Source organism: Engystomops pustulosus, chromosome 5 (genome assembly GCF_040894005.1).
Source record: "Engystomops pustulosus chromosome 5, aEngPut4.maternal, whole genome shotgun sequence".
NCBI classification, from domain to species: Eukaryota; Metazoa; Chordata; class Amphibia; order Anura; family Leptodactylidae; genus Engystomops; species Engystomops pustulosus.
The window spans coordinates 82,822,246-82,844,391 of NC_092415.1; the positions used below are offsets into that span (position 1 = coordinate 82,822,246).

General features: G+C 42.0%; 1 protein-coding gene across 4 annotated transcripts in view; it reads right to left on the minus strand.

The window, feature by feature from the left end:
• Nucleotides 1-10,775: 10,775 nt before the first annotated feature.
• LOC140132993 (uncharacterized) overlaps nt 10,776-22,146 on the minus strand; it is a 31,961-nt gene continuing 20,590 nt past the window's right edge. For 3 of the 4 annotated variants that reach the window (XM_072152503.1, XM_072152502.1, XM_072152501.1), the window contains exons 5-7: nt 19,918-20,051; nt 14,080-14,203; nt 10,776-11,331 (exon numbers count right to left, since the gene is read on the minus strand). In XM_072152503.1, the coding sequence (XP_072008604.1) occupies nt 11,172-11,331; nt 14,080-14,203; nt 19,918-20,051 (418 nt within the window). In that variant the 3' untranslated portion in view covers nt 10,776-11,171. Of the gene's footprint in view, nt 11,332-11,983; nt 12,197-14,079; nt 14,204-19,917; nt 20,052-22,146 lie in introns of those variants that run through there. The other variant, XM_072152504.1, reaches the window with a different exon arrangement.

The following is a 22,146-nucleotide window of genomic DNA, read 5'->3' on the forward strand; positions in this document are numbered from 1 at the left end:
TGTACAGAGCTATGTGATGGCTTATTTTCTGCGTAACAAATTACACTTTGAAATGGTGGTATTTAATATTCCATGCCGTGTACTGGGAAGCGGGAAAAAATTCCAAATGCAGTGAAATTGGTAAAAAAACCCCGCATTTGTGGCGTATTCTTGTGGGCTTTGATTTTACGAATTTCACTGTGGGCCCCAAATGACATGTCTACTTTATTCTTTGGGTCGGTACAATTACGCGGATACTAAATTTGTATAGGTTTTATAATGTTTTCATACATTAAAAAAAAATGAAAACCTCCTGTACAAAATTTTTTTGGGGGATTTTGCCATCTTCTGGCGCTAATAACTTTTTCATACTTTGGTGTTTGGAGCTGTGGGTGGTGTCCTTTTTCCGCTATAGGGTTAAACGCAGTGAAAAAACGTTATCATATTTTGATAGATCGGGCATTTTCGAACGTGGCGATACCTAATGTGTTTATGATTTTTACTGTTCATTTATATTTATATCAGTTCTAGGGAAAGGGGGGTGATTAGAATTTTTAGGTTTTTTTATAATAATTTTTTTTTTCTTTTTTTTAATTTTTCTTATTTTTCAGGCTCCCTAGGGTGTCTTTACGATTCTATCATATACTGCCATACTACAGTATGGTAGTATATGGGGATTTTACTACTCATACATTGTAATGAATGGGTTAACCCGAAGAAGCTTCGGGTCTTCGTGAGACCTGAAGCTACCATGGCGACGGATTGCCGCTCCCCGATGACGTCACGGGGAGCGACTATCCTCAGAAAGATGGCGCCGCCCATGCGCCGCCATCTTTTTGAAGCCGCCGCAGGCGATCTGCAGGCAAACACCAGCGATCGGTGCCGGCACCGATCGCGGGTGTTACTGGTAAGTCTTTGCTGCAATATGCAGCAAAGACTTACCGGCTGTGGAGAGGGCTCGGCCCGCGAGCCCTCTCCATGCACCGGGACCCGACATGTGACGTATTATTACGTCACATGTCGGTAAGGGGTTAATGTTGATAAAAATGCATACTCACATGGTTGAATATAAAATTGTAGCTTTCAATCCACTTATACACCCTCAAATCTGGAAGAACTGAATATAGTACACATTTGTATATTATCCCTCAAGTTTGTTTTAAAAACGTTTTATGAAGTTTTTTTGTTCTCATTTTCAAAAAAAGGAATTGAATAGCTTAGGCTACAGTAAAGGATCAGTGCCCACAGCTGTTATATCGATGGACTGGATGGCCAATCCGTAGAGCATATCCTAATCAGAATAATTTTTAAAGAATCATTCATGAGGATCCATAAAACAGAATTATGCAAATTGTCTTTGAAAAACAGAAGTTAACGTCCGTTGATTGGTACATAAATCGCACAGTGGGCCATGTCCTGTTTTACGGAATGACCACACTCCCAGGCGCAGGGCTGTGTGCATCATAGTGATATGAGAGTCCTTTCCTCCCTGCAGCACCAAACTCTACCCAGAGCATTACCATTCCTGCAGATGTATTCCCTTCTCCTCTGAAGAGCAGAAATTTGTGAGGATAATGGGGCAGCACTGGGAGAAGAAAGTGTTTCAGTCAGGAATAGGTGGGAGTAGCCTAGCCAGTATCCAGATATCAACCCCATAAAAAAACCTTTGGAGGGAGTTAAACATCTGTGATGCTAAGCAAAAGTTCCAAAACATTAGAGGAGATCTGCATGGAGAAATGGGCCAATATACCAGCAACAGTGTGCACCAACCTTGTGAAGACTTACAGAAAACGTTTGACCGGTGTCATTGCCAGCAAAGGAAATATAACATAGTATAGAGATGAACTTTTGTTATTAACCAAATACTTATTTTGAACCAGAATTTAAAAAAAAAATTATTTGAAAATCAGACCGTGTGGGGGGCGTGGCTGGACCCTGGACGTGATGGCCGCACAGTAGAGGAGCTCCGCAGCCCCGGTGCCGTTTTAGCCTTTAAGGAGGGGATTGATCCTGGCCCCTAAAGTGAAGAAGGCCCCCAGAAGGGGAGAGAAGCCCCCGGGACCCCAGAAAGAGGAGTGGGTAGGCGATACACCACTTACCCGCTTCCTCCTCCGCTCCACAGCCGCCTCCATCACAGGACCACGTGCTGCACGGAGGCCCGACAGCGCGCAGATCCCGGGATTGCACCTCGTGGAGACCTCCAGCATGGCTCCGAAGCCGGCCGCGGGTAAGCGGGGAACAGCGGTGTCCACCGCAGCACCGCCTACACATAAGGACCGCAGGGCTCCCACCGACACCTTGCACGCCGCGCCGACCCGCCATCTTGGCCCCCAGCCAGCCCAGCAGCGCAGCTCCCCTGAGGCGCAGCAGCGCCAGAATGAGGTGAAGCAGCGCCAGAATGAGGTGCAGCAGCGCCAGAATACGGCGCAGCTGCGCCAGAATGAGGAGCTTCAGCAGAATCCCGACCCGGGAGCCAGTCATGCTGGAGGTAAGGCCTTATCTCCAGCACCATCCCCAGACCTTGATTGTGGCCCAAAGAAGCTAGGCCAGAGGGAAAATGGAGGACATGGAAGACACCCTGGGGACCCCCTGCTGCGATCCCCCCAGTTGCCACAGCCAGGGGAATTTGTCCCTGGAATGCCATATATCCCCAGATCGCATATAATGGAAGACGATCTGGGTGCTACCCCCACTCTCACTCGCTATGCTGCACCCTCCCCAGAGTGGGAATCATCGCCTGAGCACTGTGGTGTGGACACTATGCCAGATAAGAGACCACCGACTTCAGAACCGTACTGGCACGCTCACCTCCAGAATTTGCCTACTAAAGAGGACTTTAAATCTTTAATTGCTGAAGTCAAAGAGGCGTTCAAATCTGAAATTTTGGAGGTACGACGTGATATTCAGTGCATGACGCAGAAAATTGATAATTTAGAAGCTGAACAGGCGGACTCAAGGCGTCAGATTTCACATACGCAACATGCTGTGCACTCTCAATCTGTCACACTACAAGAAATGGCCAGACACCTGGAAGACCTCGATAACAGAGGAAGACGTAACAATATTCGGGTGAGAGGTCTATCGGAGGTGGAGGGCAAAGAGGATGTACGTGTCACGCTACAAGCTCTCTTCTCAGCGCTATTGGGGGAGCCGGAAACACAGGTGAAGCTTGATAGAGCTCATAGAGCATTAAGGCCTAAAGCACTGGGAGGAAACCCGCGGGATGTTATCTGTTGTGTGCATGACTTTGAATTAAAGGAACGCCTCATGCTTACGGCAAGGAAAAACAAGAACTTTGTTTTTAACGGAGATGCCATACAACTCTACCAGGATCTTTCTGGGATCACCCTTCAGAAGCGGCGGATCCTATGACCGTTGCTGGATATTTTACGTGAGAATGACATAACCTACCGCTGGAATTTCCCCTTTGCTCTGTCTGCCACCAAAGATGGAGTCACGGCAACGCTCTCTGTGATGGAGGAACTGCAGGAATTCTGTGACATCTGGAACATCCCGACCCCGCGACTGGATGACTGGGGGAGTCTCCCCCCTCAAATGCGCCAACCACAAAATAAGAATCAACCGCAACAAAAGAGACGAAGACCACGAACCAGAGCTCCATCCCAGGACTCTTATGAATAGAAGAGGATGCTTGTTGAATACATATCCTTTATGGGGTTCTTGCATTTGATTGCTTGTAGGGGGTCTTATGTCTGCTTGTGTCTGCATATACTAGGGGTATTTTCCCCTCCTTAGTTATACGGGAAGTAATATGCACAAGGGCACCGGGGCTAGTCCCTGGATAGTTAGTGATTTATCTAATTTTTCAAGTTTTGTATAGTACTATAATTGACGTATCTTTTTCCTTCAACAGGTTCCATTGCCACGTTTTCCCCCATTTGGTGGGTCTTCTCTGGATCCCACCCTCTGGCCCTGACCAAGGGCTTCCACGGGAGGTGGTGAACCCAGATCAGCCGACTATACTCCCCCACATTAGGGGTAGACCGGCTGAATAGACCTACACCAGGGTCAGGAAGCTTTTCCTCTCCCTGGTTATAGAATTGGAAGTTTATCCTTGTTTTCTTATTACTTTTTTACCTGTTTTTACTCGTCTTGATAGTTTGTCTTGTGGTGTGTGTGTTTTGTCCCCCCATTGTCATACCCCTTGTCCTAGTGTTACTGACACCTTAGGCTTTCATACGCCGTCATCCTCCTATATCCCCATACCAGAGCCTACTACATAAGCTGCGCACGGCCATTCCCACCCCCTCTCCCCCTCAGGGCCTGTTCCGCCGTGTATAACCACTCACCATGGTTCAGCTTTTGACATTAAATGTGAAAGGGCTCAACTCTGCTCGCAAACGCCGACTTACGCTCAATGAGCTTAAGAGAAGTAGGGCAGATGTGGTGTTCTTGCAGGAGACACATTACGATGCGACAGGGAATTTTAATTTTGCTAAACATCTTTACCCGGTATCTTACATGGCGTCCACTGAGAACAAAAAAGCGGGAGTGGCGATCTTGTTTTCAACCTCGTGCCCCATAGTACCTGACATTGTGACATCAGATCCCATGGGCCGGTTTATTTTTGTCCAGGGTAAAATGTTCGGTTCGCCTGTAATTTTGTGCAATATATATGCCCCCAATTCATCACAGGTCCGCTTCATTACCAAAGTCCTGAATAAATTAGCTAAACTCCCAGCAGCACCCCTACTGATAGGAGGGGACTTTAATGTCATTTTTTCAGAAAATATGGATCGGCTGGCAATTGACTCCAATCCCGCCACTAGATCGCAAAGTACTACATCAGCGGCCTTCCGTAGAGTCATCAGGAGATTTGCCCTGTATGATCTGTGGAGGGTGGGTAACCCGGGTGACCGTTCGTTTACTTTTTATTCTGCCCCACATGGCACCCATACCCGTATAGACTATTGGTTTGGAGATATACAATTCTTGTGAATGATGCATTCCGCAGAGGTGGGGAATATATCGTGGTCAGACCATGCGCCAGTTCTCTTGCAGCTGAATGAGGGCCTCTCTACAACTAGGGTATGTCACTGGCGCCTAAATGAATCCCTTCTTAAAAAAACCCTGATTAAGGAGGAGCTAACTGGGGCATTAAAGGAATATTTCCAGTTTAATGAGGATTCAATCCCCTCTATCCCGGTGATGTGGGAAGCTCATAAAGCGGTTTTTCGAGGTCATTGCATAGAACAGGGAACCAGACTGAAAAGAAATAGAGCTCATCTGGAAAAGGAACTAAGAAAGGAGATTGGCAGGCAGGAGACAGCTTTGTTAGCTAAACCAACCAGGAGGAGACTCCAACAGCTAATTGAGGTCAGGGAACAGTTACGAGAGGTCCAGACCCAGGCGGTTGAGAAATTGCTGGTGTTCACTAAGCAACGGTACTATGAGCAAGCGAACAAACACCATTCTCTCCTGGCAAAACAACTGAGGGAGAAAAGGGACCACCAAACCCCCCATCTCATACGGGATTCCGGGGGGAACTTACTGCATGACCCGAGAGCGATCGCCTCTCGTTTCCAGGAATTCTATGCTAAACTGTATTCCCTGCCAAACACTCTGCCACTGGACGATACCCTTAGAAAAACGCTACTAGTGGATTTTTTGAATTCTTGCTCACTCCCTGGAATCCCCTCAGAGGCTATAGAGACACTTAGCTCAGAATTAACATCGGAAGAGATAGAGGAGGTTATTAATGGAATGCCTAATGGCAAATCCCCGGGCCCAGATGGGCTCACGTATCTTTACTATCAACATATGACAAAGGTATTTAATGCATTCTTACAAGGTGAGCCTATGCCTACAACTTTTACGCATTCTTACATCACTCTTATTCCCAAGCCCGGGAAAGATGCAACTGATTGTGCTAATTATAGGCCAATTGCACTTTTGAACGCAGATTTAAAAATTTTCACAAAATTGTTGGCCAATCGGCTGATTCAATGGATCCCCCAAGTAATCCATAAGGATCAGGTAGGCTTTGTACCAGGGCGGCAAGGTGGTGACAACACGAGGAGAACAATTGATCCCATAGATGTAATTAATAAACAAAAAGACCAGGCTCTGATCCTCAGTTTAGACGCTGAGAAGGCGTTTGATCGCCTCAGCTGGCCCTTTATGTTTCAAGTGCTTGAACACATTGGAATAAGAGGTCCCTTTCTCCAGGCTTTGAGGGGGTTATACTCAAATCCCACAGCTGAAATTAAGCTCCCACATGCGTCTTCCCCACCTTTGCGGACAAGGAACGGTACCCGCCAGGGTTGCCCACTCTCTCCCCTCCTGTTCATACTTTGTATCGAACCTCTGGCCTCCATCATCCGACAAGATCCTAATATCCATGGTATTATGGTTAGAGATAAGGAATTCAAACTGTCTTTATTTGCGGATGATATTTTACTAACTATAACCCAACCTCTAATATCTTTACCCAACTTGCAGGCACGGCTGCAGCAGTATGGTCGTCTCTCTGGTTATAAGGTAAACCCTTCAAAAACGGAGGCTTTGCCTCTTAATCTTGACCAATCACTGGTAGACCAACTGAAAACCACATTTAGATATAACTGGAAAGCGGATGCCATTAAGTATTTGGGGATACAATTGACTCCCTCTTACAATACGCTCTATGCACAGAACTTCCCCGGCAGTTTCCGGGAAATAAGGACTCTGCTTGACAATTGGAATAGTCTCCCCCTCTCCCTTTTTGGTAGGATAGCAGCGGTTAAAATGACCATCTTGCCCAAGCTGCTTTACCTTTTTGAAACCTTACCAGTCCCAGTCCCGTTAGGGGTTCTGAGGTCCCTGCAAGCATCCATAGTACACTTTATCTGGGCAAAAAAGAGACATAGAATCTCCAAGACTGTCCTCATCGCCCATAAATCGAAGGGTGGCCTATCGGTACCAGATATAACCAGATACTACTGGGCAACACATCTACGGCGCATCCCAGCATGGTCCAACTTGCTGGCTTTCTCCAAATGGATGGAGATAGAGAAATTATGGCTGGCTCCTTTTCACCCTAACTCTTACCTCTGGCCTAAAGAGGCACCTGAGCTACCTGACTCCCAACTAGGCCCCATCTCATTCACAATTAAATTGTGGAGGGCCTGTTTGGCCAGATTCCCACTGGTCTCTCAGTGCTCTCCCATGCAATCTTTCTTACACACCCCCCTCATGCAACAAGCCGGAGCAGGGCAGGAAATTAAACCCTGGCACGAGAAGGGTTTGTTTAGGTTTGCAGATATTGTGGACTACCGAGACAGGAAGATATTACCTTTCACTGCCTTACAGGATAAATTCCATCTCCCGCATACGGCAAACTTTCACTACATTCGAATCAGACACTTTTTACAGTCCCTAAACAGTACCGAGATGGTTTCGGCGCCCACCACATTTGAGCACATTTGCAAAACCGCCACCCACACTTCTGGCCTTATATCCGACATCTATATGATCCTATTACACCCAAGCTCAGATGAACCTATTGCACACCCGTATATGGCCAAATGGGAGAGCATAGTGGGGAGTCCAATATCCCAAGACACATGGCAATTGATCTGGAATAGAGCGGCTAAAACCTCCTTGTGTGCCACACATAAGGAGAATCAGTACAAACTAATGTTGCAGTGGTATCATACCCCGTCCTTGTTACACAGGCTCTTTCCAGATACACCGGATACTTGCTGGCGATGTGGCTCAACTGGTGGAACTCTCCAACACATCTTCTGGACATGTCCATTGGTGCAGCCTTTCTGGCAGGAGGTTAGGTCTCTCCTGCGGGAGGTTGTAGCGGTGGACATCCCACTCTCCCCACTATCTTATTTGCTAAATGTCTTTCCTCAACCCATGGCCAAGACGGCTACAAAATTGAGCCTACACATACTCACAGCCGCAAGGTGCCTGGTAGCACAATTCTGGAAAAGGCAAGCCCCCCCTTCCCGAATGGACCTTCTCTCTAGGGTGAGGGAGACTCGTAGTATGGAGTACCTGACCGCTTCTCTGAATAATCGTATCCCCTTCTTTGATAAAACTTGGGAACGCTGGGATCGCTACTGGATTGAGGAGCGAGCACGAGGAGGAGAGTGATATGGTCATCCCCTTTTTGTCTTTACCCAATTGTTAATTGTTGTCATGGTGTGTTTGTATGACTGTCTTTCGTTGACACCCCCCCCCCCCCCCCCCAACCGATTAGATGTAATGCAGATGTCATCCTGGGCAAATGTCTAAATACTAGAAAAATACTGCACGGTCAGGCTTAGGGTCCTGATACACCAATGGAAGATTCAAGCTGTTGAGGTCTTTTGAGACGAAACTTGTCTTTTGGTTGTATTGTTGTTGAAAAACTTTATTGTGCAATATGTACATGTTAACTTTTCTGTTACATTTCTTTGAAAAATGATAATAAAAATACAATTATAAAAAAAAAAAAAAAAAAAAAAAATCAGACCGTGTAATTTTCGAGATTTAATTTCACATTTTGTTTCTCATAGCTGAGGTCTACCTAAGATGTCAATTACAGACCTCTCTCATCTTTTTAAGTGGGAGAACTTGCACTCATCTGGATGACTAAAATACTCTTTTTCTCCCACGATATACATTGTAGTAAATAATTGTATTCCCAGCAGTACCCAATCTCATCAGCATTGTGCTTCTCCTTTTACCCCTAACTACCAGGTGGGGTGTCTGTATACCCTCTTGTCAAAGGTTATGCTCAGATGTTAAAATTCCTATAATGTATAGTACAAATAATAGAAGAAAAGCAGAACAAAGTGATATAATACTTAGCTTGAAAATGTTAAAAATCATAAGTTATAAAGTAAAATTAGGGAGATATATTTCTATTGCTGTTCTCGGCAATCTCCCTCAGCTCCATAGACATGAATGGAGCAGTGGCAGTCTGCTCCAGTCGTCTCGGGGAGCTACAAGGGGTCTCAACCCCATCGGACCCCGTTCTCGTGATCTGTAGGGGTGTCAAAAGTTATGGAGCCATATTTACCTTATTCATGTACACATACAATTAATGATAAAACTTTACATACAAGGTGCTTATGCAAAACAAACACTTCCTCTAAAAATGAGACTATGCAGAGCTCAGCTTTGCAGCTGAAAATATTGTCTGCATTCATGAAGTTAATACTTAAGACTTTAGTCATCTGGAAAGAATTACACAAATATCTTGAAATATTTCAGTGTCCAAATAAACTGGATCTCCGTAGAATTGTACTCTTGAGCTGAAAACAGGAAACCAGTGAGAAAATGTTAAACAATGAAGTAAAAAAAAAAAAAAAAAAGTCTCAAAAGAATACACATGCAGATGGGTGCATGTTGAAAATCAAATATCAATATAAAGAAGTTAATGAAGGTCCAACAGGGTCTATGCCCACATGGAAGTTTGGGGTGTAAGGCAGTGAACCATGCAGTAATAAACCTGATGGAACCAACTTGGAGGGGTACAGTTTCCTAGTCGGAAGATCGGACACCTGCATCTGGAACCAGCTGTATACCGGGAGCTCCACAAACAATCTCGGCCTGCTGAACGCCATCCCAAGAAGACGAACCAGCAATAGGAAATTACCTCTACTCTTGTGTTCTGATCCGTATCGGGAAAGGAACTGTTTGCTTTGATTGTCTCTTTGATCATCTTGCCACATTTGAAAAGTGAAAAATAAAAAGACTTAAAAGCGGAGAAAATACTTATTACCGTTTTTCCCGTGTGCCGTCTTTTCTGCTCAGTTTTATCTCATTTTATTCTATATGTGTTTAGTATTTTGGAGGTAATTGGGCTTTAATAGGGTTTTCTTCAGGAAAAAGCATATGCAGTTTACAGTGAATTGCTAGATCCAGCTTCACAGTAGGTATGTGTGAGACATGGTTTTCATGTGTTTGAAGTGTAAGTGATGTCGGCTCAGAACTGTTGCAATTTGCAGTAAATCCACTTGAACATTATGTTTGTGGACACCCTCCAGGACATGTCTTGGGTTATGTCAAACATCATATTCCAAAACTTTAACCTCTTGTAACCAAATATATTCAATAAGACTAAACGGCATTTTCAGTGAAATAATCGGATCTATTTTCACTTACAGAAAAGTAGAAGAGTAGAATTGAACCTCCTAGTACTTGAGATTTTTTCTAAGCATCACAGTACAAATACTATGAATATAAAGAAGTGGGTTCCAGTTCTGGAGACACCTGCCCAAGTAGTATGTCAGTGTGTTAGGCATGCAGATTCTTTTCTACCTCTTCAATGCAAGCTAACAAATTGCTAAATCAAGAACTGAAACATATACCGTATTAACTCAATAGTATTTACAAAAAAATATTAACACGGGTACAGAAAATCATTTATTACATTGTAAAATCTGCAGGTTCTGATATAAATGTGACCGGAACTCAAAAATGAATTATTATAATAGAGGATAAATATGAAGACAAGATGACCATTAAAAAACAAAAATTACAGATGGTGCTTTGGAACAATTTTGTGTGCAGAAGTGAATTTTGGCAAATCGGAACTTTGCAAAATTAGAAAAAAAAAGCAGAAAACCCAGATTCACAGAGCTGCACCTCAGTATTAGCCCGTCCACAATTTGTTCTATCCACACATAGTAACAAGTTCTTTTAAATTTAATCAGCATATGTTGTTTAATGTGTGGACCCAATGGACTCGCAAGAGCGGAGACGATTAAGGGTTTATATGGCACTCAACAGAAGGCACATAGATCTTCTAAATAGCCCCTTTTTGGCCACAAGCTGTCCTCAGACGAGAGGTCAACAATAATGTATCATGTTCCATGTATCAGCAGATATATCACAAGTCTGTTGTTTTGTTTTTTTTTCTTTTGCCCCAATGTAAAATTAGTTAGAAACCATTGTAGATAGTGTAATCTTTCTAATATAAATACTTCATAGTGTTGTATTGACAGACTACAACAAAGAGACAACAGAAGGCTGCTAATCCTTATTTTCATTTGCAAGATTACCAAGAGCCCAATGTAATCCAAGAACAACTGATGCAACATGACAGCGGTTAACATCTTGCTGTACGGAGCCGTCTGTACAGCCACTGCTAAACCACATTCTCCAAATACATCATCTCATTGCAGCCACAACTTTTCTGTAAGAAGAGGTAGACATTATCGACATGTGATGACTTCTGAAGCAGATATCTGTCAGCTGGTGTGATGCTGGGGGTCCTCACTGGTATGATGCTTCTTGGCATGTTTATGTAGCAGCTGCTTGTCAGGAGAAGAATATGTGCAAAGGCTGCACTTGAACATCTCTCTGGTGTGATGACGGCGTATGTGGAGGTCAAGGCTTTTCTTCTGAATACTACAAAAATACACACATTTTATGTGTTAAGAATGTTATTGCAATTTAGCTAAAAGGGGTTTATACTAAATCATCATCTAAAGTAAATGTTGAGCTCATTGGACACGTGGCTCTACAATTCCTTTGCAAAATTACAGTAATGGCTTGGGTGCCAGAAGAACGATACCCATGTATTAGTATAAAATGTTGTTGTGCATGGAAAACTCCTTTAACCCTGTTGTGACCAAAGGTCATTGGTGCCTGAATGTCCAGGGAAATTTTTTGCAGTTCTATTCTGCTCTTCTGTAAAGGAAACCTACCATTTAAATCCAGCATGATAAACCTGGGACACTTACTCATAGATCCAGACACAGCGACTGTGGTAATCTTCTTATATTTGTTATACAGTCTCCTGCCTTCTAAAATGATGGTGCCTGGATCTATGACTAAGAAACAACGTTCTGCTGTTTATTAAAGAGGAAAATCTCTCCTTTAATATCAAGATTGTGTTTCTAGGAGTCACAGAAAATATCCACTGGAGATATGTTTTTTTTTATTCCATTTTTTATTTTATAAAACATAGATTTCGAGTACAATGAACCAAGATACAATACGGAGGCCTGCATCAGCAGAACACAAACAAAAAAGAAAGAAAGCAACAATTGTCACTGAATATTTTCAGTATAATAGCATAAGTATGATAGCACCCAGAGCAGCTGGAGATAAATGGAGATAAATGGCTGCAAATAAGAAAATCACTTTCTGTATAGTAAAGTTTAGTCTGACTTTCTTTAAAAATCTACAGGTAGCATATGGGTGGTGTATGTGTATTCACCTCCTACAGCGCTCCCAGTCTCCTGCACGGCCCTCCATTGGTGCTGTGGACCTGTTTGTTTAAAGGGGCAAGACACCTCTGCTCCGATTACTTCTGGCAGCCTGGCACACCCTCCCATCCCCTGTCCCAGTGCTGTAATCTGGTGCCGAGATGGATCTAATCAGATATAAAGGAGTCTTCTTAAACTACTGTGTTCTTTCTGCATTCAAACTAGGGTTGCACAATGCACAAAAATTATCACAATACTTGATACCGATATGATACTTTTCAGATTTTTAAGGGGTTTTCTGTAATACCATTGTATCACTTTGATTACTTTTATTTTTTTTGAAACACTGACAAAAACACAGCATTTTTGCTAAATTTGTAGGAGATTCTTTTACGGGGCTGACTAAACGGGTTAATTAATGGATTATATTTATAGATTGTGAGTTATGCTAGCAGCACACGTGACTACGGCCTTTCACAGCAGGATCAGTATAACCCCTTCAGCCCTGCATCCTGACCTCTCTGAGGGCGAGTTCATATGTGCAGTTTTATGGATGCAGTTTTTAAACATATCCCTGAAACGCATGCATTTTGCATGTTACCATGTGTTTGGCTGGTTTGAATGTGTTTTTCTCTATTGCATTAAGTGTAAGCAGCGGTCTCACAATGTTAAAACAGCTGCTCAAACTTCCAGTAATAATGAAAAATGCATACCAGCCAAACGCATGCGTTTCTGGGAGGCGTTTAAATGCTTCCAAAAAACGCAACAAGTTAATGCACCAAAACTAAGAATACAGAAGCATATTAAACACAAGTCTGGGGCTGAACAGATGTTATTAGGGATCAGGCAGCCTGAACTAAGGAATACTAATTACTGATATGACCAGACACATGGCCACAGCCTCTTTAGGGTGCGGTCACACGTCGCGTTTAACGCATGCGTTTAAAAACGCATTGCAATAGCTGGAGAGTGATTTGCCTAATTAAACAGCTGCTAACACCTGTGTTTACAAAACGCAACCGTTAACGCATTGTTAATGCATGCGTTAACATCGCGGTTGACACATGCGGTTGTTAACACATTGTTACCGCATGCGTTAACATCGCGGTTAACGCATGCGTTTTGTAAACACAAGTGTTAAGAGGTGTTTAATTAGGCAAAATCACTCTTCAGCTATTCCAATGCGTTTTTAAACGCATGCGTTAAACGCGACGTGTGACCGCACCCTTACTGAGGGAGAGGTTTAACCCTTTTAACTCCTTTAGCTCCTCTTAGACCTCTCTGGCACAAACACTACAGAAGCAGAGTGCCCTGCAGGTCCTGGACCAGCACTGAGTGAGTTAATCTTCTCCGGCAGTGATCATGGCATCAGCAGCTTGCAAATTAGCACTGATGGACACATGGCCAGAGCTTCATCATGGAGAGTGGGTCATGTTTCTTCTGAGGTCCAGGACTGGGGTTAAAGAGATTGCACTGATAAGGGTCAGTGGAGTCAGGGGAACTGGAGGCAGGGGAAACTTCATTTGCAGTTACATCAAGCGCAGCAAAAAATCTCCCTACTTCCGTCTCTTTGCCCGAGCTCTCTGATTGGTGGTGAAGTGATCACATGCTCAGCATCGCACAGCAAGGTATCCTGGTATTGAACAGTTGTCCCTTTTAAAATTGAAAAGGTACCAAAATTTCAATGCATTGTGCAACCCTAATTCAAACATCTCCCAAACCTATCTCCAACCAGAATCCTGCTAAGTAGTAGGAAGAGACCGTGCTGTGTTCAGTAAAGAGATCTATTACAGGGCTACACGCCAGGGCATATTTTTCACAAACATGCAGTTACAAATCACACAAAAAACGTGTTACACAGCTCTCCAGGGTTGCTTCCCAATACTATCTGCAGTCGAAATGGCTGGTAGAATCCCTTTAACATAAAAGCCATGTATGAACTCACCAGCTGTAGGAACAACATTGACACTTGTAAGGCTTCTCACTTGTGTGAGTTCTGATGTGTCGACGGAGAGAGCTGGCATCTATTGACGCATAGGAGCACAGTTCACATTTAAAAGGCTTCTCACCTGAGAAAATACAGGATCAAACAATGAAAACAAAAAGACCCAAATCAAAATAATGTCAAATTGTTAACGCATAAGTACCGAATGAAAAACACCTCGGCTTTTACCCGAGTGTTTAAAAAAACCTTCCATGCTCACCTGGATGCAAGCAGAGACGGGGACTCTGCTGCAGGGCATTTTTATTACTGTGACCAATGACCTTCCCACCCTAGGCTTATACTCGAGTCAATAAGTTTTCCCAGTTATTTGTGGCAAAATTACTGGCCACGACTTACACTTGGGTCAATTTATACTCAAGTATGTACAGCAAATCTTTGAACCAAATTTATTCCAAATGTGAATTGAGCAAGTGATAGTAGCAGGCTCATGGTTTCAAATCAACAGTGTCCAAGTGGTTGCTTTCCTTTTAGTTCTCTACTTGTTTTTCTTGAAGAGAATCATATCCTGGTATTATCAACTTTATGATGCATTTTGCAGTCAAGAATAGGATAAAGCCACCAACATGTAAGCGTATGGACTTACTTATTTCTAGGCAGACACATTGTGAAGTTCTATCACTTGTAAAGGCTGTAGCAGAAAATCACAGTTACCTTTTCCAGGAGGGAAAAGAACTTGACCTGTGGGATATAAAACTTTCCTCTACAAGTTGTTATTGGATGGTTCATTTCAACATACTACATAGACTATACGGCCAAAAATTAGCATATAAATGAATCTAATTGTTTAAGACACTTAACAACTGGGGTAAACTTCATCCACTTGATTTGGTTATCTCCTAAAATAAAGAACTACTGGAGAAAGATATTCCTAGTTCTACAATCTTTGTTAAAGGACATCTACCACCGGGATCAAGGATTGTAAACCAACCACACTTACATACTGGCGAGTGCCGCCTCTGGCAGGATCCACTCTTCTTTATTTTCCTATGCCCTTGTTTTTAAGAAGAGAGGCTTTAAAAATTATAGAAATGAGCCTAAGGGGCTCATGGCTCAATTAACACCTATGGAGCTTGTAGCCCCTCAGGATCATTTGAATAATTTTAAAACAGGGCATAAGAAGCTAAAAGAAGAGCAGATCATTCAAGAGTGGACAAACACCAGTATGTCAGTGTGACTGGTTTACTATACTTGATCCTGATGGTATATGTCCTTTAACCTTTAAAAGGGATCCCATTAGCAGAAATTTGCTTAAGAAACCACTACCATTAGGTTGTCAAGCAGATTAACACCTTCCATATCAGTTTCTTTCATGGGTCACCATGGTGGCATAAGGAAACCAACTTTGAAGCGAGGTGCAAATTTGCTCTATAAAAGTCAGAGGTGGAGAGTTAACAAAGTCAAGCCTCCCACATCAGAACGTCTCATATGCTGTGATTGAAATTATTAACCAGACTTCTGGAGAGCCAGTTATGATCTCCCTGGACCATCAATTACAACGAGGGCATTCTGGGGAAGAGGGAGCTTGACTTCATTGCTAAAATGAACTGGAAGGAGTTTACCTGCTTAACTACATACTGGTAGTGGCTCTTCGGGTCAATTTCTGCTTGCAGATTCACTTTAATGTGTTTGTTTTTAAGCTGCTCAGGCTCCAAAAGCTATAACTTAGAGTTATGAGGGCTTGTTTTCTACTAAACACACATGGGGGAATTTATTAAGACTGGTGAATTGAGAGCTACCGTATTTTCCGGGCCATTAGGCGCACCGGAGTATAAGGCGAATCAGTCCGATGCGCCTTATATATGTAATAATTCCATATATAAGGCGCATCGGACTATAAGGCGCAGGGTCCGGGGGCGTGGCGGAGGTCCGGGGGCGGAGCGGAGACCCAACGAGAAGAGACGCGACGAGACGCGGCGACGCGGGGAAGGTGAGGGGGAGGTGGAGGAGGGCAGCGGACCATAGAGACAGCAGATCTCCAGCGGGAACTGCAGACCGACGCGGCAGAAGTTGTTCGTGTCGCGTGGTCTGCAGTTCCCGCTGGAGATCTGCTGTCTCCGGTAGCGGGGACCTATGTAAGTATGGTCCGCTGCCCTGCGCCATACATAGGGCGCACCGGACTATAAATAAATCAATATGAAAGTGTAAACTCTCAAAACACCCAACAGCTTGTTGCCTGTATGTTTTTTCTTCTATCCATTGTACTGTGCTGTACATGCTCTTTTTTAAAAGGATTTAATAAATGCCACTATTTTTATCTACTTGCCGCCTCTCCGTGCTCAGCTGGATGCATTTCCTTTCTTCCAGCACCGGACTATAAGGCGCACTTTGGATTTCCAAGGAAATCCAAGGCTTTTATGTGCGCCTTATAGTCCGGAAAATACGGTATTCTTAATCCAACCCCACTCAAGTGTAAAAAAAAAACAAACAAAAATGGCGATTCAAGAGTTGTTTTTTTGCAAAGGTTTTTTTTAACCCCTTAAGGACGCAGCCATTTTACAGCTTAAGGCTCAACCCCATTTTTTGGATTCTGACGCGTCATTTTATATAACTTTTGAACACTGTTACTTATCAAAGCGATTCTGAAATTGTTTTCCCCCCCCCACATGTTGTATTTCATTTTAGTGATAAATGTTGGCTGATAAGTTTTGCGTTTATTTTCCAAAAAAAAAGAAAAAAAAATGATTTTTTGAAAAATTTAACTTTTTTGAAATTCTAAATCATTACATTTTCAGGTAGATTTACCACCTAAATAAGTTGCTGAATAACATTTCCCATATGTCTACTTTACATTTTCATAATTTTTGAAATGTCTGGATAATTTATTTTGATGTCGTGCGGCTTACAAATCGAATAGCGTTTTTCTGTATTTTCAGAATTTACTCTTTTGCGGATAAATACTGTTTTGAATGAAATTTTACATATTTAGCATCAAAACCCTCCTATATAATAAACCCATTTTCAAATCTGCACCCCTCAAACTATCAGAAACAGCTTTTAGGAAGATCGTTAACCCCTTGAGATCTTCATAGTAATTGAATCAAAATGGAGGTGAAATTTAGAATGGTCAAATTGTGCCAGGTATACGTTTATTTAGCCGTAAAATTTATACATTTCCAAAAGATAAAAATAGAAAACCCACCATACAATTTGTTCTATAATTTCTCCCGAGTACAGAGACCCCCACATGTGGACGTTACTTGTGTATGGGGGCACAGCGAGGCACAGAAGGGAAGGAGCACCCTGCAGCTAACAGGATTTTAGTTTTTTCGGATTTTTGTAGGCTAAAATTTTTTTTTTCGCTTTTTCGTTATTGGGGCCATGTGACTGCATTTTTTTTTTGCGGGATGATATGCTTTTTCCAGTGTTGCCATTTTGGGGTTGGTATCACCTATTGGTGAAAATTTAGGAACTCGTTTTTGAGGGCAGGAGTAGAAAAGCATCAATTCTGTATTGGATTTTTGACTTTTTTTTACTTCGACTTTGAATATATTTTCTTACATTTTACAAAATTTGTCAGATATATCCGCCACTGAGCGCTAAGTCAGAGAATAGCGCAACTATGTTTTGTTTTAGAAAATTGTTGTTTTTGACCGAAATGAAAACCATTGCTCTGGGGTGGGGCAGTTCTAAATTCCCTACATTAACCCCTTCCCGACATTTGACGTAATAGTACTGCATCGCGGTAGGTGCGTTCCAGCAAAATGCAGTACTATTACGTCATGCTTCGGGCACCGGCTCCTGAACGGAGCCGGCGCCAGAAGCTGCGGGTGTCAGCTGTATATTATAGCCGACACCCGCCTCTAACACCCGCGATCGGAGATTTCTCAGATCGCGGATGTTAACCCCTGGCACGCCAAAAATGTATATTTTTCATAAAATCTCTACACAAAAATGTTCTAGAAAGTGATCAAAAAAAGTTATGTGCGCCAAAATGGTACCACTGAAAGAAACAACTCAACATGTAAAAAATAAGCCCTAAACTAGCTCTGTCAACCAAAAAATATTAAAGTTACGCCTCCGAAAAGATGGCAATGCAAAAACAAATGAGATTTCCTCTATATTAGTTTTTATCCAGTAAAATTGTAAAAATAAATGAAAAACTATATAAATGAGTTATCACCGTAATCGTAGTAACCTATAGAATAAAGATAATATAGTATTTTTAGTGAACGATGTACGACCCCCAAAAAATACGAAAAAGTAAACCAAAATTGACAATTTTCTTTTCACCCATACATTCAAGAGTTAATAAAATCTCATCAATAAGCTAATGACCCACTAAAATGAAGTATTTGTAAAGTGCATCTCATGTCGCAAAAAATAAGCCCTTATATGTCCAAATTGCCAAAAAATTAAGATTGTATAACCAATAAAAAGTGACAATGCATAATCTGCTCTGAATGGCGCAGCTCCCTTCGATGCCCTGGCGTGTGCCCATAGAGCAGGTTACCAACACATATACATATATTGTTATACGCGGGAGAGATTGCGTATCAAACTTTGTGGAGCGTTTTGGTATTTTATCCACTGAGAATTGTACATTTTTTGAAAAACACATTCATTTAGCCAAAAAAATTTTACTTTCAAAATTGCATCCGATTTTGTTTTATTCCCTGTAAAACAATTAAAGGGTTAACAAACTTCATAAAAGTTGTTTCACGTACGTTGAGCGGTGTAGTTTCTGTAATGGGGTAATTTATGGGGTTTTACTTTTATTTAGGCCTCTCAAAGTGATTTGAAACCTGAGCAGGTCCCTCAATAGCAGGATTTTGCATTTTATATAAAAATGTGAAAAAAAAAAAAAAATCGCACCTGACGTTCAAAGCCCCATAACATCCTACAAAAATAGGAGTATGCATAAAAAACCATGGCCACATAAATTAGACATTTAGTGTATGTTAGTTATTACTTTTTTTTGCGGTTATGACTATGTATGGAAAAAGTAGAACATTTTGAAGTCCGCAAATCAAGAATTTTTCCAAATTTTCACCAAATATCTGATTTTCCAAAATTTTTCAACTAACATAAAGTACAAAGAGTCACAAGAGAAAACAATTTTAAAATCACTTGGATATGTTAAAGCGTTCCGAAGTTATAACCACTTGTAGTGACACAGGGCAGATTTGAAAAAATGGGCCGTGTCAGGAAGGTGAAAAGTGGCTTCAGCGTTAAGGGGTTAATTACAATAATAATAATAATAATAATTCCTTTATTTATATAGCGCACACAGATTACACAGCGCTGCACAGAGATTGCCAAACTGGTCCATATCCCCAATGGGGCTCACAATCTAATCAACCTACCAGTATGTTTTGGAGTGTGGGAGGAAATCGGAGGACCCGGAGGAAACCCACGAACATACAAACTCTTTGCAGAATTTACAGTGGCTTAGTGGTTAGCATTACAGCCTTGCAGAACTGGGGACTTGGGTTCAAGTCCCAGGGTCAACATCTACAGACGGTTCATGTTAACCAAAAAGATTAAAAACTTTGAAAAATGTTTCAATGTCAAGACTGGGAGAAAAATAGTGTGGGTAAGATATGTAGTGAGATCCCCCCCCCCCCCCCCATCCCATCTTTTACTTCTTTCCTTGGTCAGCGGTTGGGGATTGAGAGGTCCTGGTAGGAATGTAATGAGCTTTTGTAATGTTAAAGAATAACCTTACATATAAAAGTCAGACACAGTATCTTGGTCACACATTTTGCAGATCAGACATGGTCTGAGACATTAGGTTCACAAGAGAGACCAGTGTCTCTTAGCCGTTTACATGACATTTACCTGTGTGGATTCTCATATGTTGTGTGAGAGAAGCCTTTAGCCTAGTTTTATATTCACAATGGGAGCAATGAAATGGCTTCTCTCCCGCATGTACTCCCATGTGTCTCTGTAAAGCCAGTTTTGATGAACACTTCCTAGGGGGAAAAATGGATTTCATCACAATGCAAGCACAATAAGCCCATTCAGGCTCAGCAGATGAGATCATTCATGGAAACAAGACATGCCACAAAGTCAGAGAGAAAAATACTGCATTTCTAAACATTTGTTTCTACCATTTTAACATACAGAACAGACCAAAAGTTTGGAAACACCTTCTCATTCAAAGAGTTTTCTGTATTTTCCTGGCTATAGAAATTACAGATTCACACTGAAGGCATCAAAACTATGGATTAACACATATGGAATTATTATACGTAACAAAAAAGTGTGAAACAACTGAAAATGTGTCTAATATTCTAGGTTCTTCAAAGTAGCCAACCTTTGCTTTGATTACTGCTTTGTGCACTCTTGGCATTCTCTTGATGAGCTTCAAGAGGTAGCTGAAAAGGTTTTCACATCACAGGTTTTCCCTGTCATTTTTAATTAGTGGGATGTATTTACTTATGAATGGGCTTGGGACCATCAGTTGTGCTGTGCAGAAGTCAGGTGGTTACACGGCTGATAGTCCTACTGAATAGACTGTTAGAATTTGTATTATGGCTAGAAAAAAAGCAGCTAATAAAGAAAAGCGAGTGGCCATCATTACTTTAAGAAATGAAGGTCAGTCAGTGTAAAAATTGGGAAATCTTTGAAAGTGACCCCAAGTGTAGTTGCAAAAACCATCAAGTGCTACAAAGAAACTGTCTGACATGAGGACCGCCCCAGGAAAGGAAGATTAAGAGTCACCTCTGCTGGGGAGGATAAGGTCATCCGAGTCACCAGCCTCAGAAATCACAGGTAATGGCAGCTCAGATTAGAGACCAGGTCACTGCCACACAGAGTTCTAGCAGCAGACACATCTCTACTAGATTAAGTTGAAAAAATTTATTCAATATACTTTTTTGTTTGTGAGTATATTGAATAAATTTTTTCAACTTAATCTACACAAAAATCCGTCTGCACTATTGCGCGTCGTTTTCTCTTCCCTATGGCGAGTGAGCTGGAGTAACCGCGGAATTAGCGGAACTAACCACAAGGAGGCAGGATTCCCTAGTCGGAATACAGAACCCACGCACCGACTATCAGCCGCTATCCGGGTGTCTTATCCAGCAAAGCCGGAGGAACGCGGACCAGGAGAACACACAAAGTATTTGCATTTCTTTCTTTCATTGGAGGAAGGTACTGTGAAATCTAGTTTTATCCCAGTGCATTTCACGCAATTGAAATTAATTAAAAAGCGGGCAAGGACGTTTGATGCGGTGATCACTTGACTTTTTCTGTTGGACTTTTCGGTGTTTTTTGGACTTTCTCACCAGTGTTCCCCTGCGCCGTCCCCTCAGCCAGCTTGCCTGACACGGTACTTACTGACTAGTAGAGTGTTTGAGCCTTGTGAAATTTTGAATATTCTGGATAAATATGCACCCTGAAGAGTTGGTTTATACTTTAAAACTACAAAATTTATGTTAAATGTCAGCAGCTTATATTGCGGCTAAAGAGGAAGTTCCTGCAGGATCACTATAATAAGAGTGGACATAAAATATTCAGTAGGTGACACACTGAGGCAATAACTGTTTGAATATTTTGGGGAATCTACTGTTATCAGTGTGAAACTATTGTGGTAGATGTTTGTTGGTCTATGAAACTGCAAAAAAATTGACATTTCCTAGAGGCAATTCTTTCTGGGAAATGTAAAACTAACTAAACAACTGAATTGACTGAATAAAGAAATCTTGTGTGTGACAATTACAGGTAAAATGGCAATCCTTACAGTTCTATAGCTTCCAGCAGCATACATTAGTACCACGTCTAATTGTATGTTCACAACTTCTTCGACGTTGCAAAAGATAACATAATCTGCACCAAAGCAAATGCTAAAATAATAAGCATATACCAAAAAAACACTACCAATATATCACAACGTATCAGGAGAGTATCTCTGACAAAGTGTTTATACATTTAGGAGTTGAGGAGATGAAACCCTGTGCACTGCAGTTAAGATAACATTCCCAGTACTTTCCACTGCTGGCACTTCTCTCTATCTCATGAAAGCTGTACTCGTGGCTACACAAGAGATGGGGAGAGAAGGAGCCA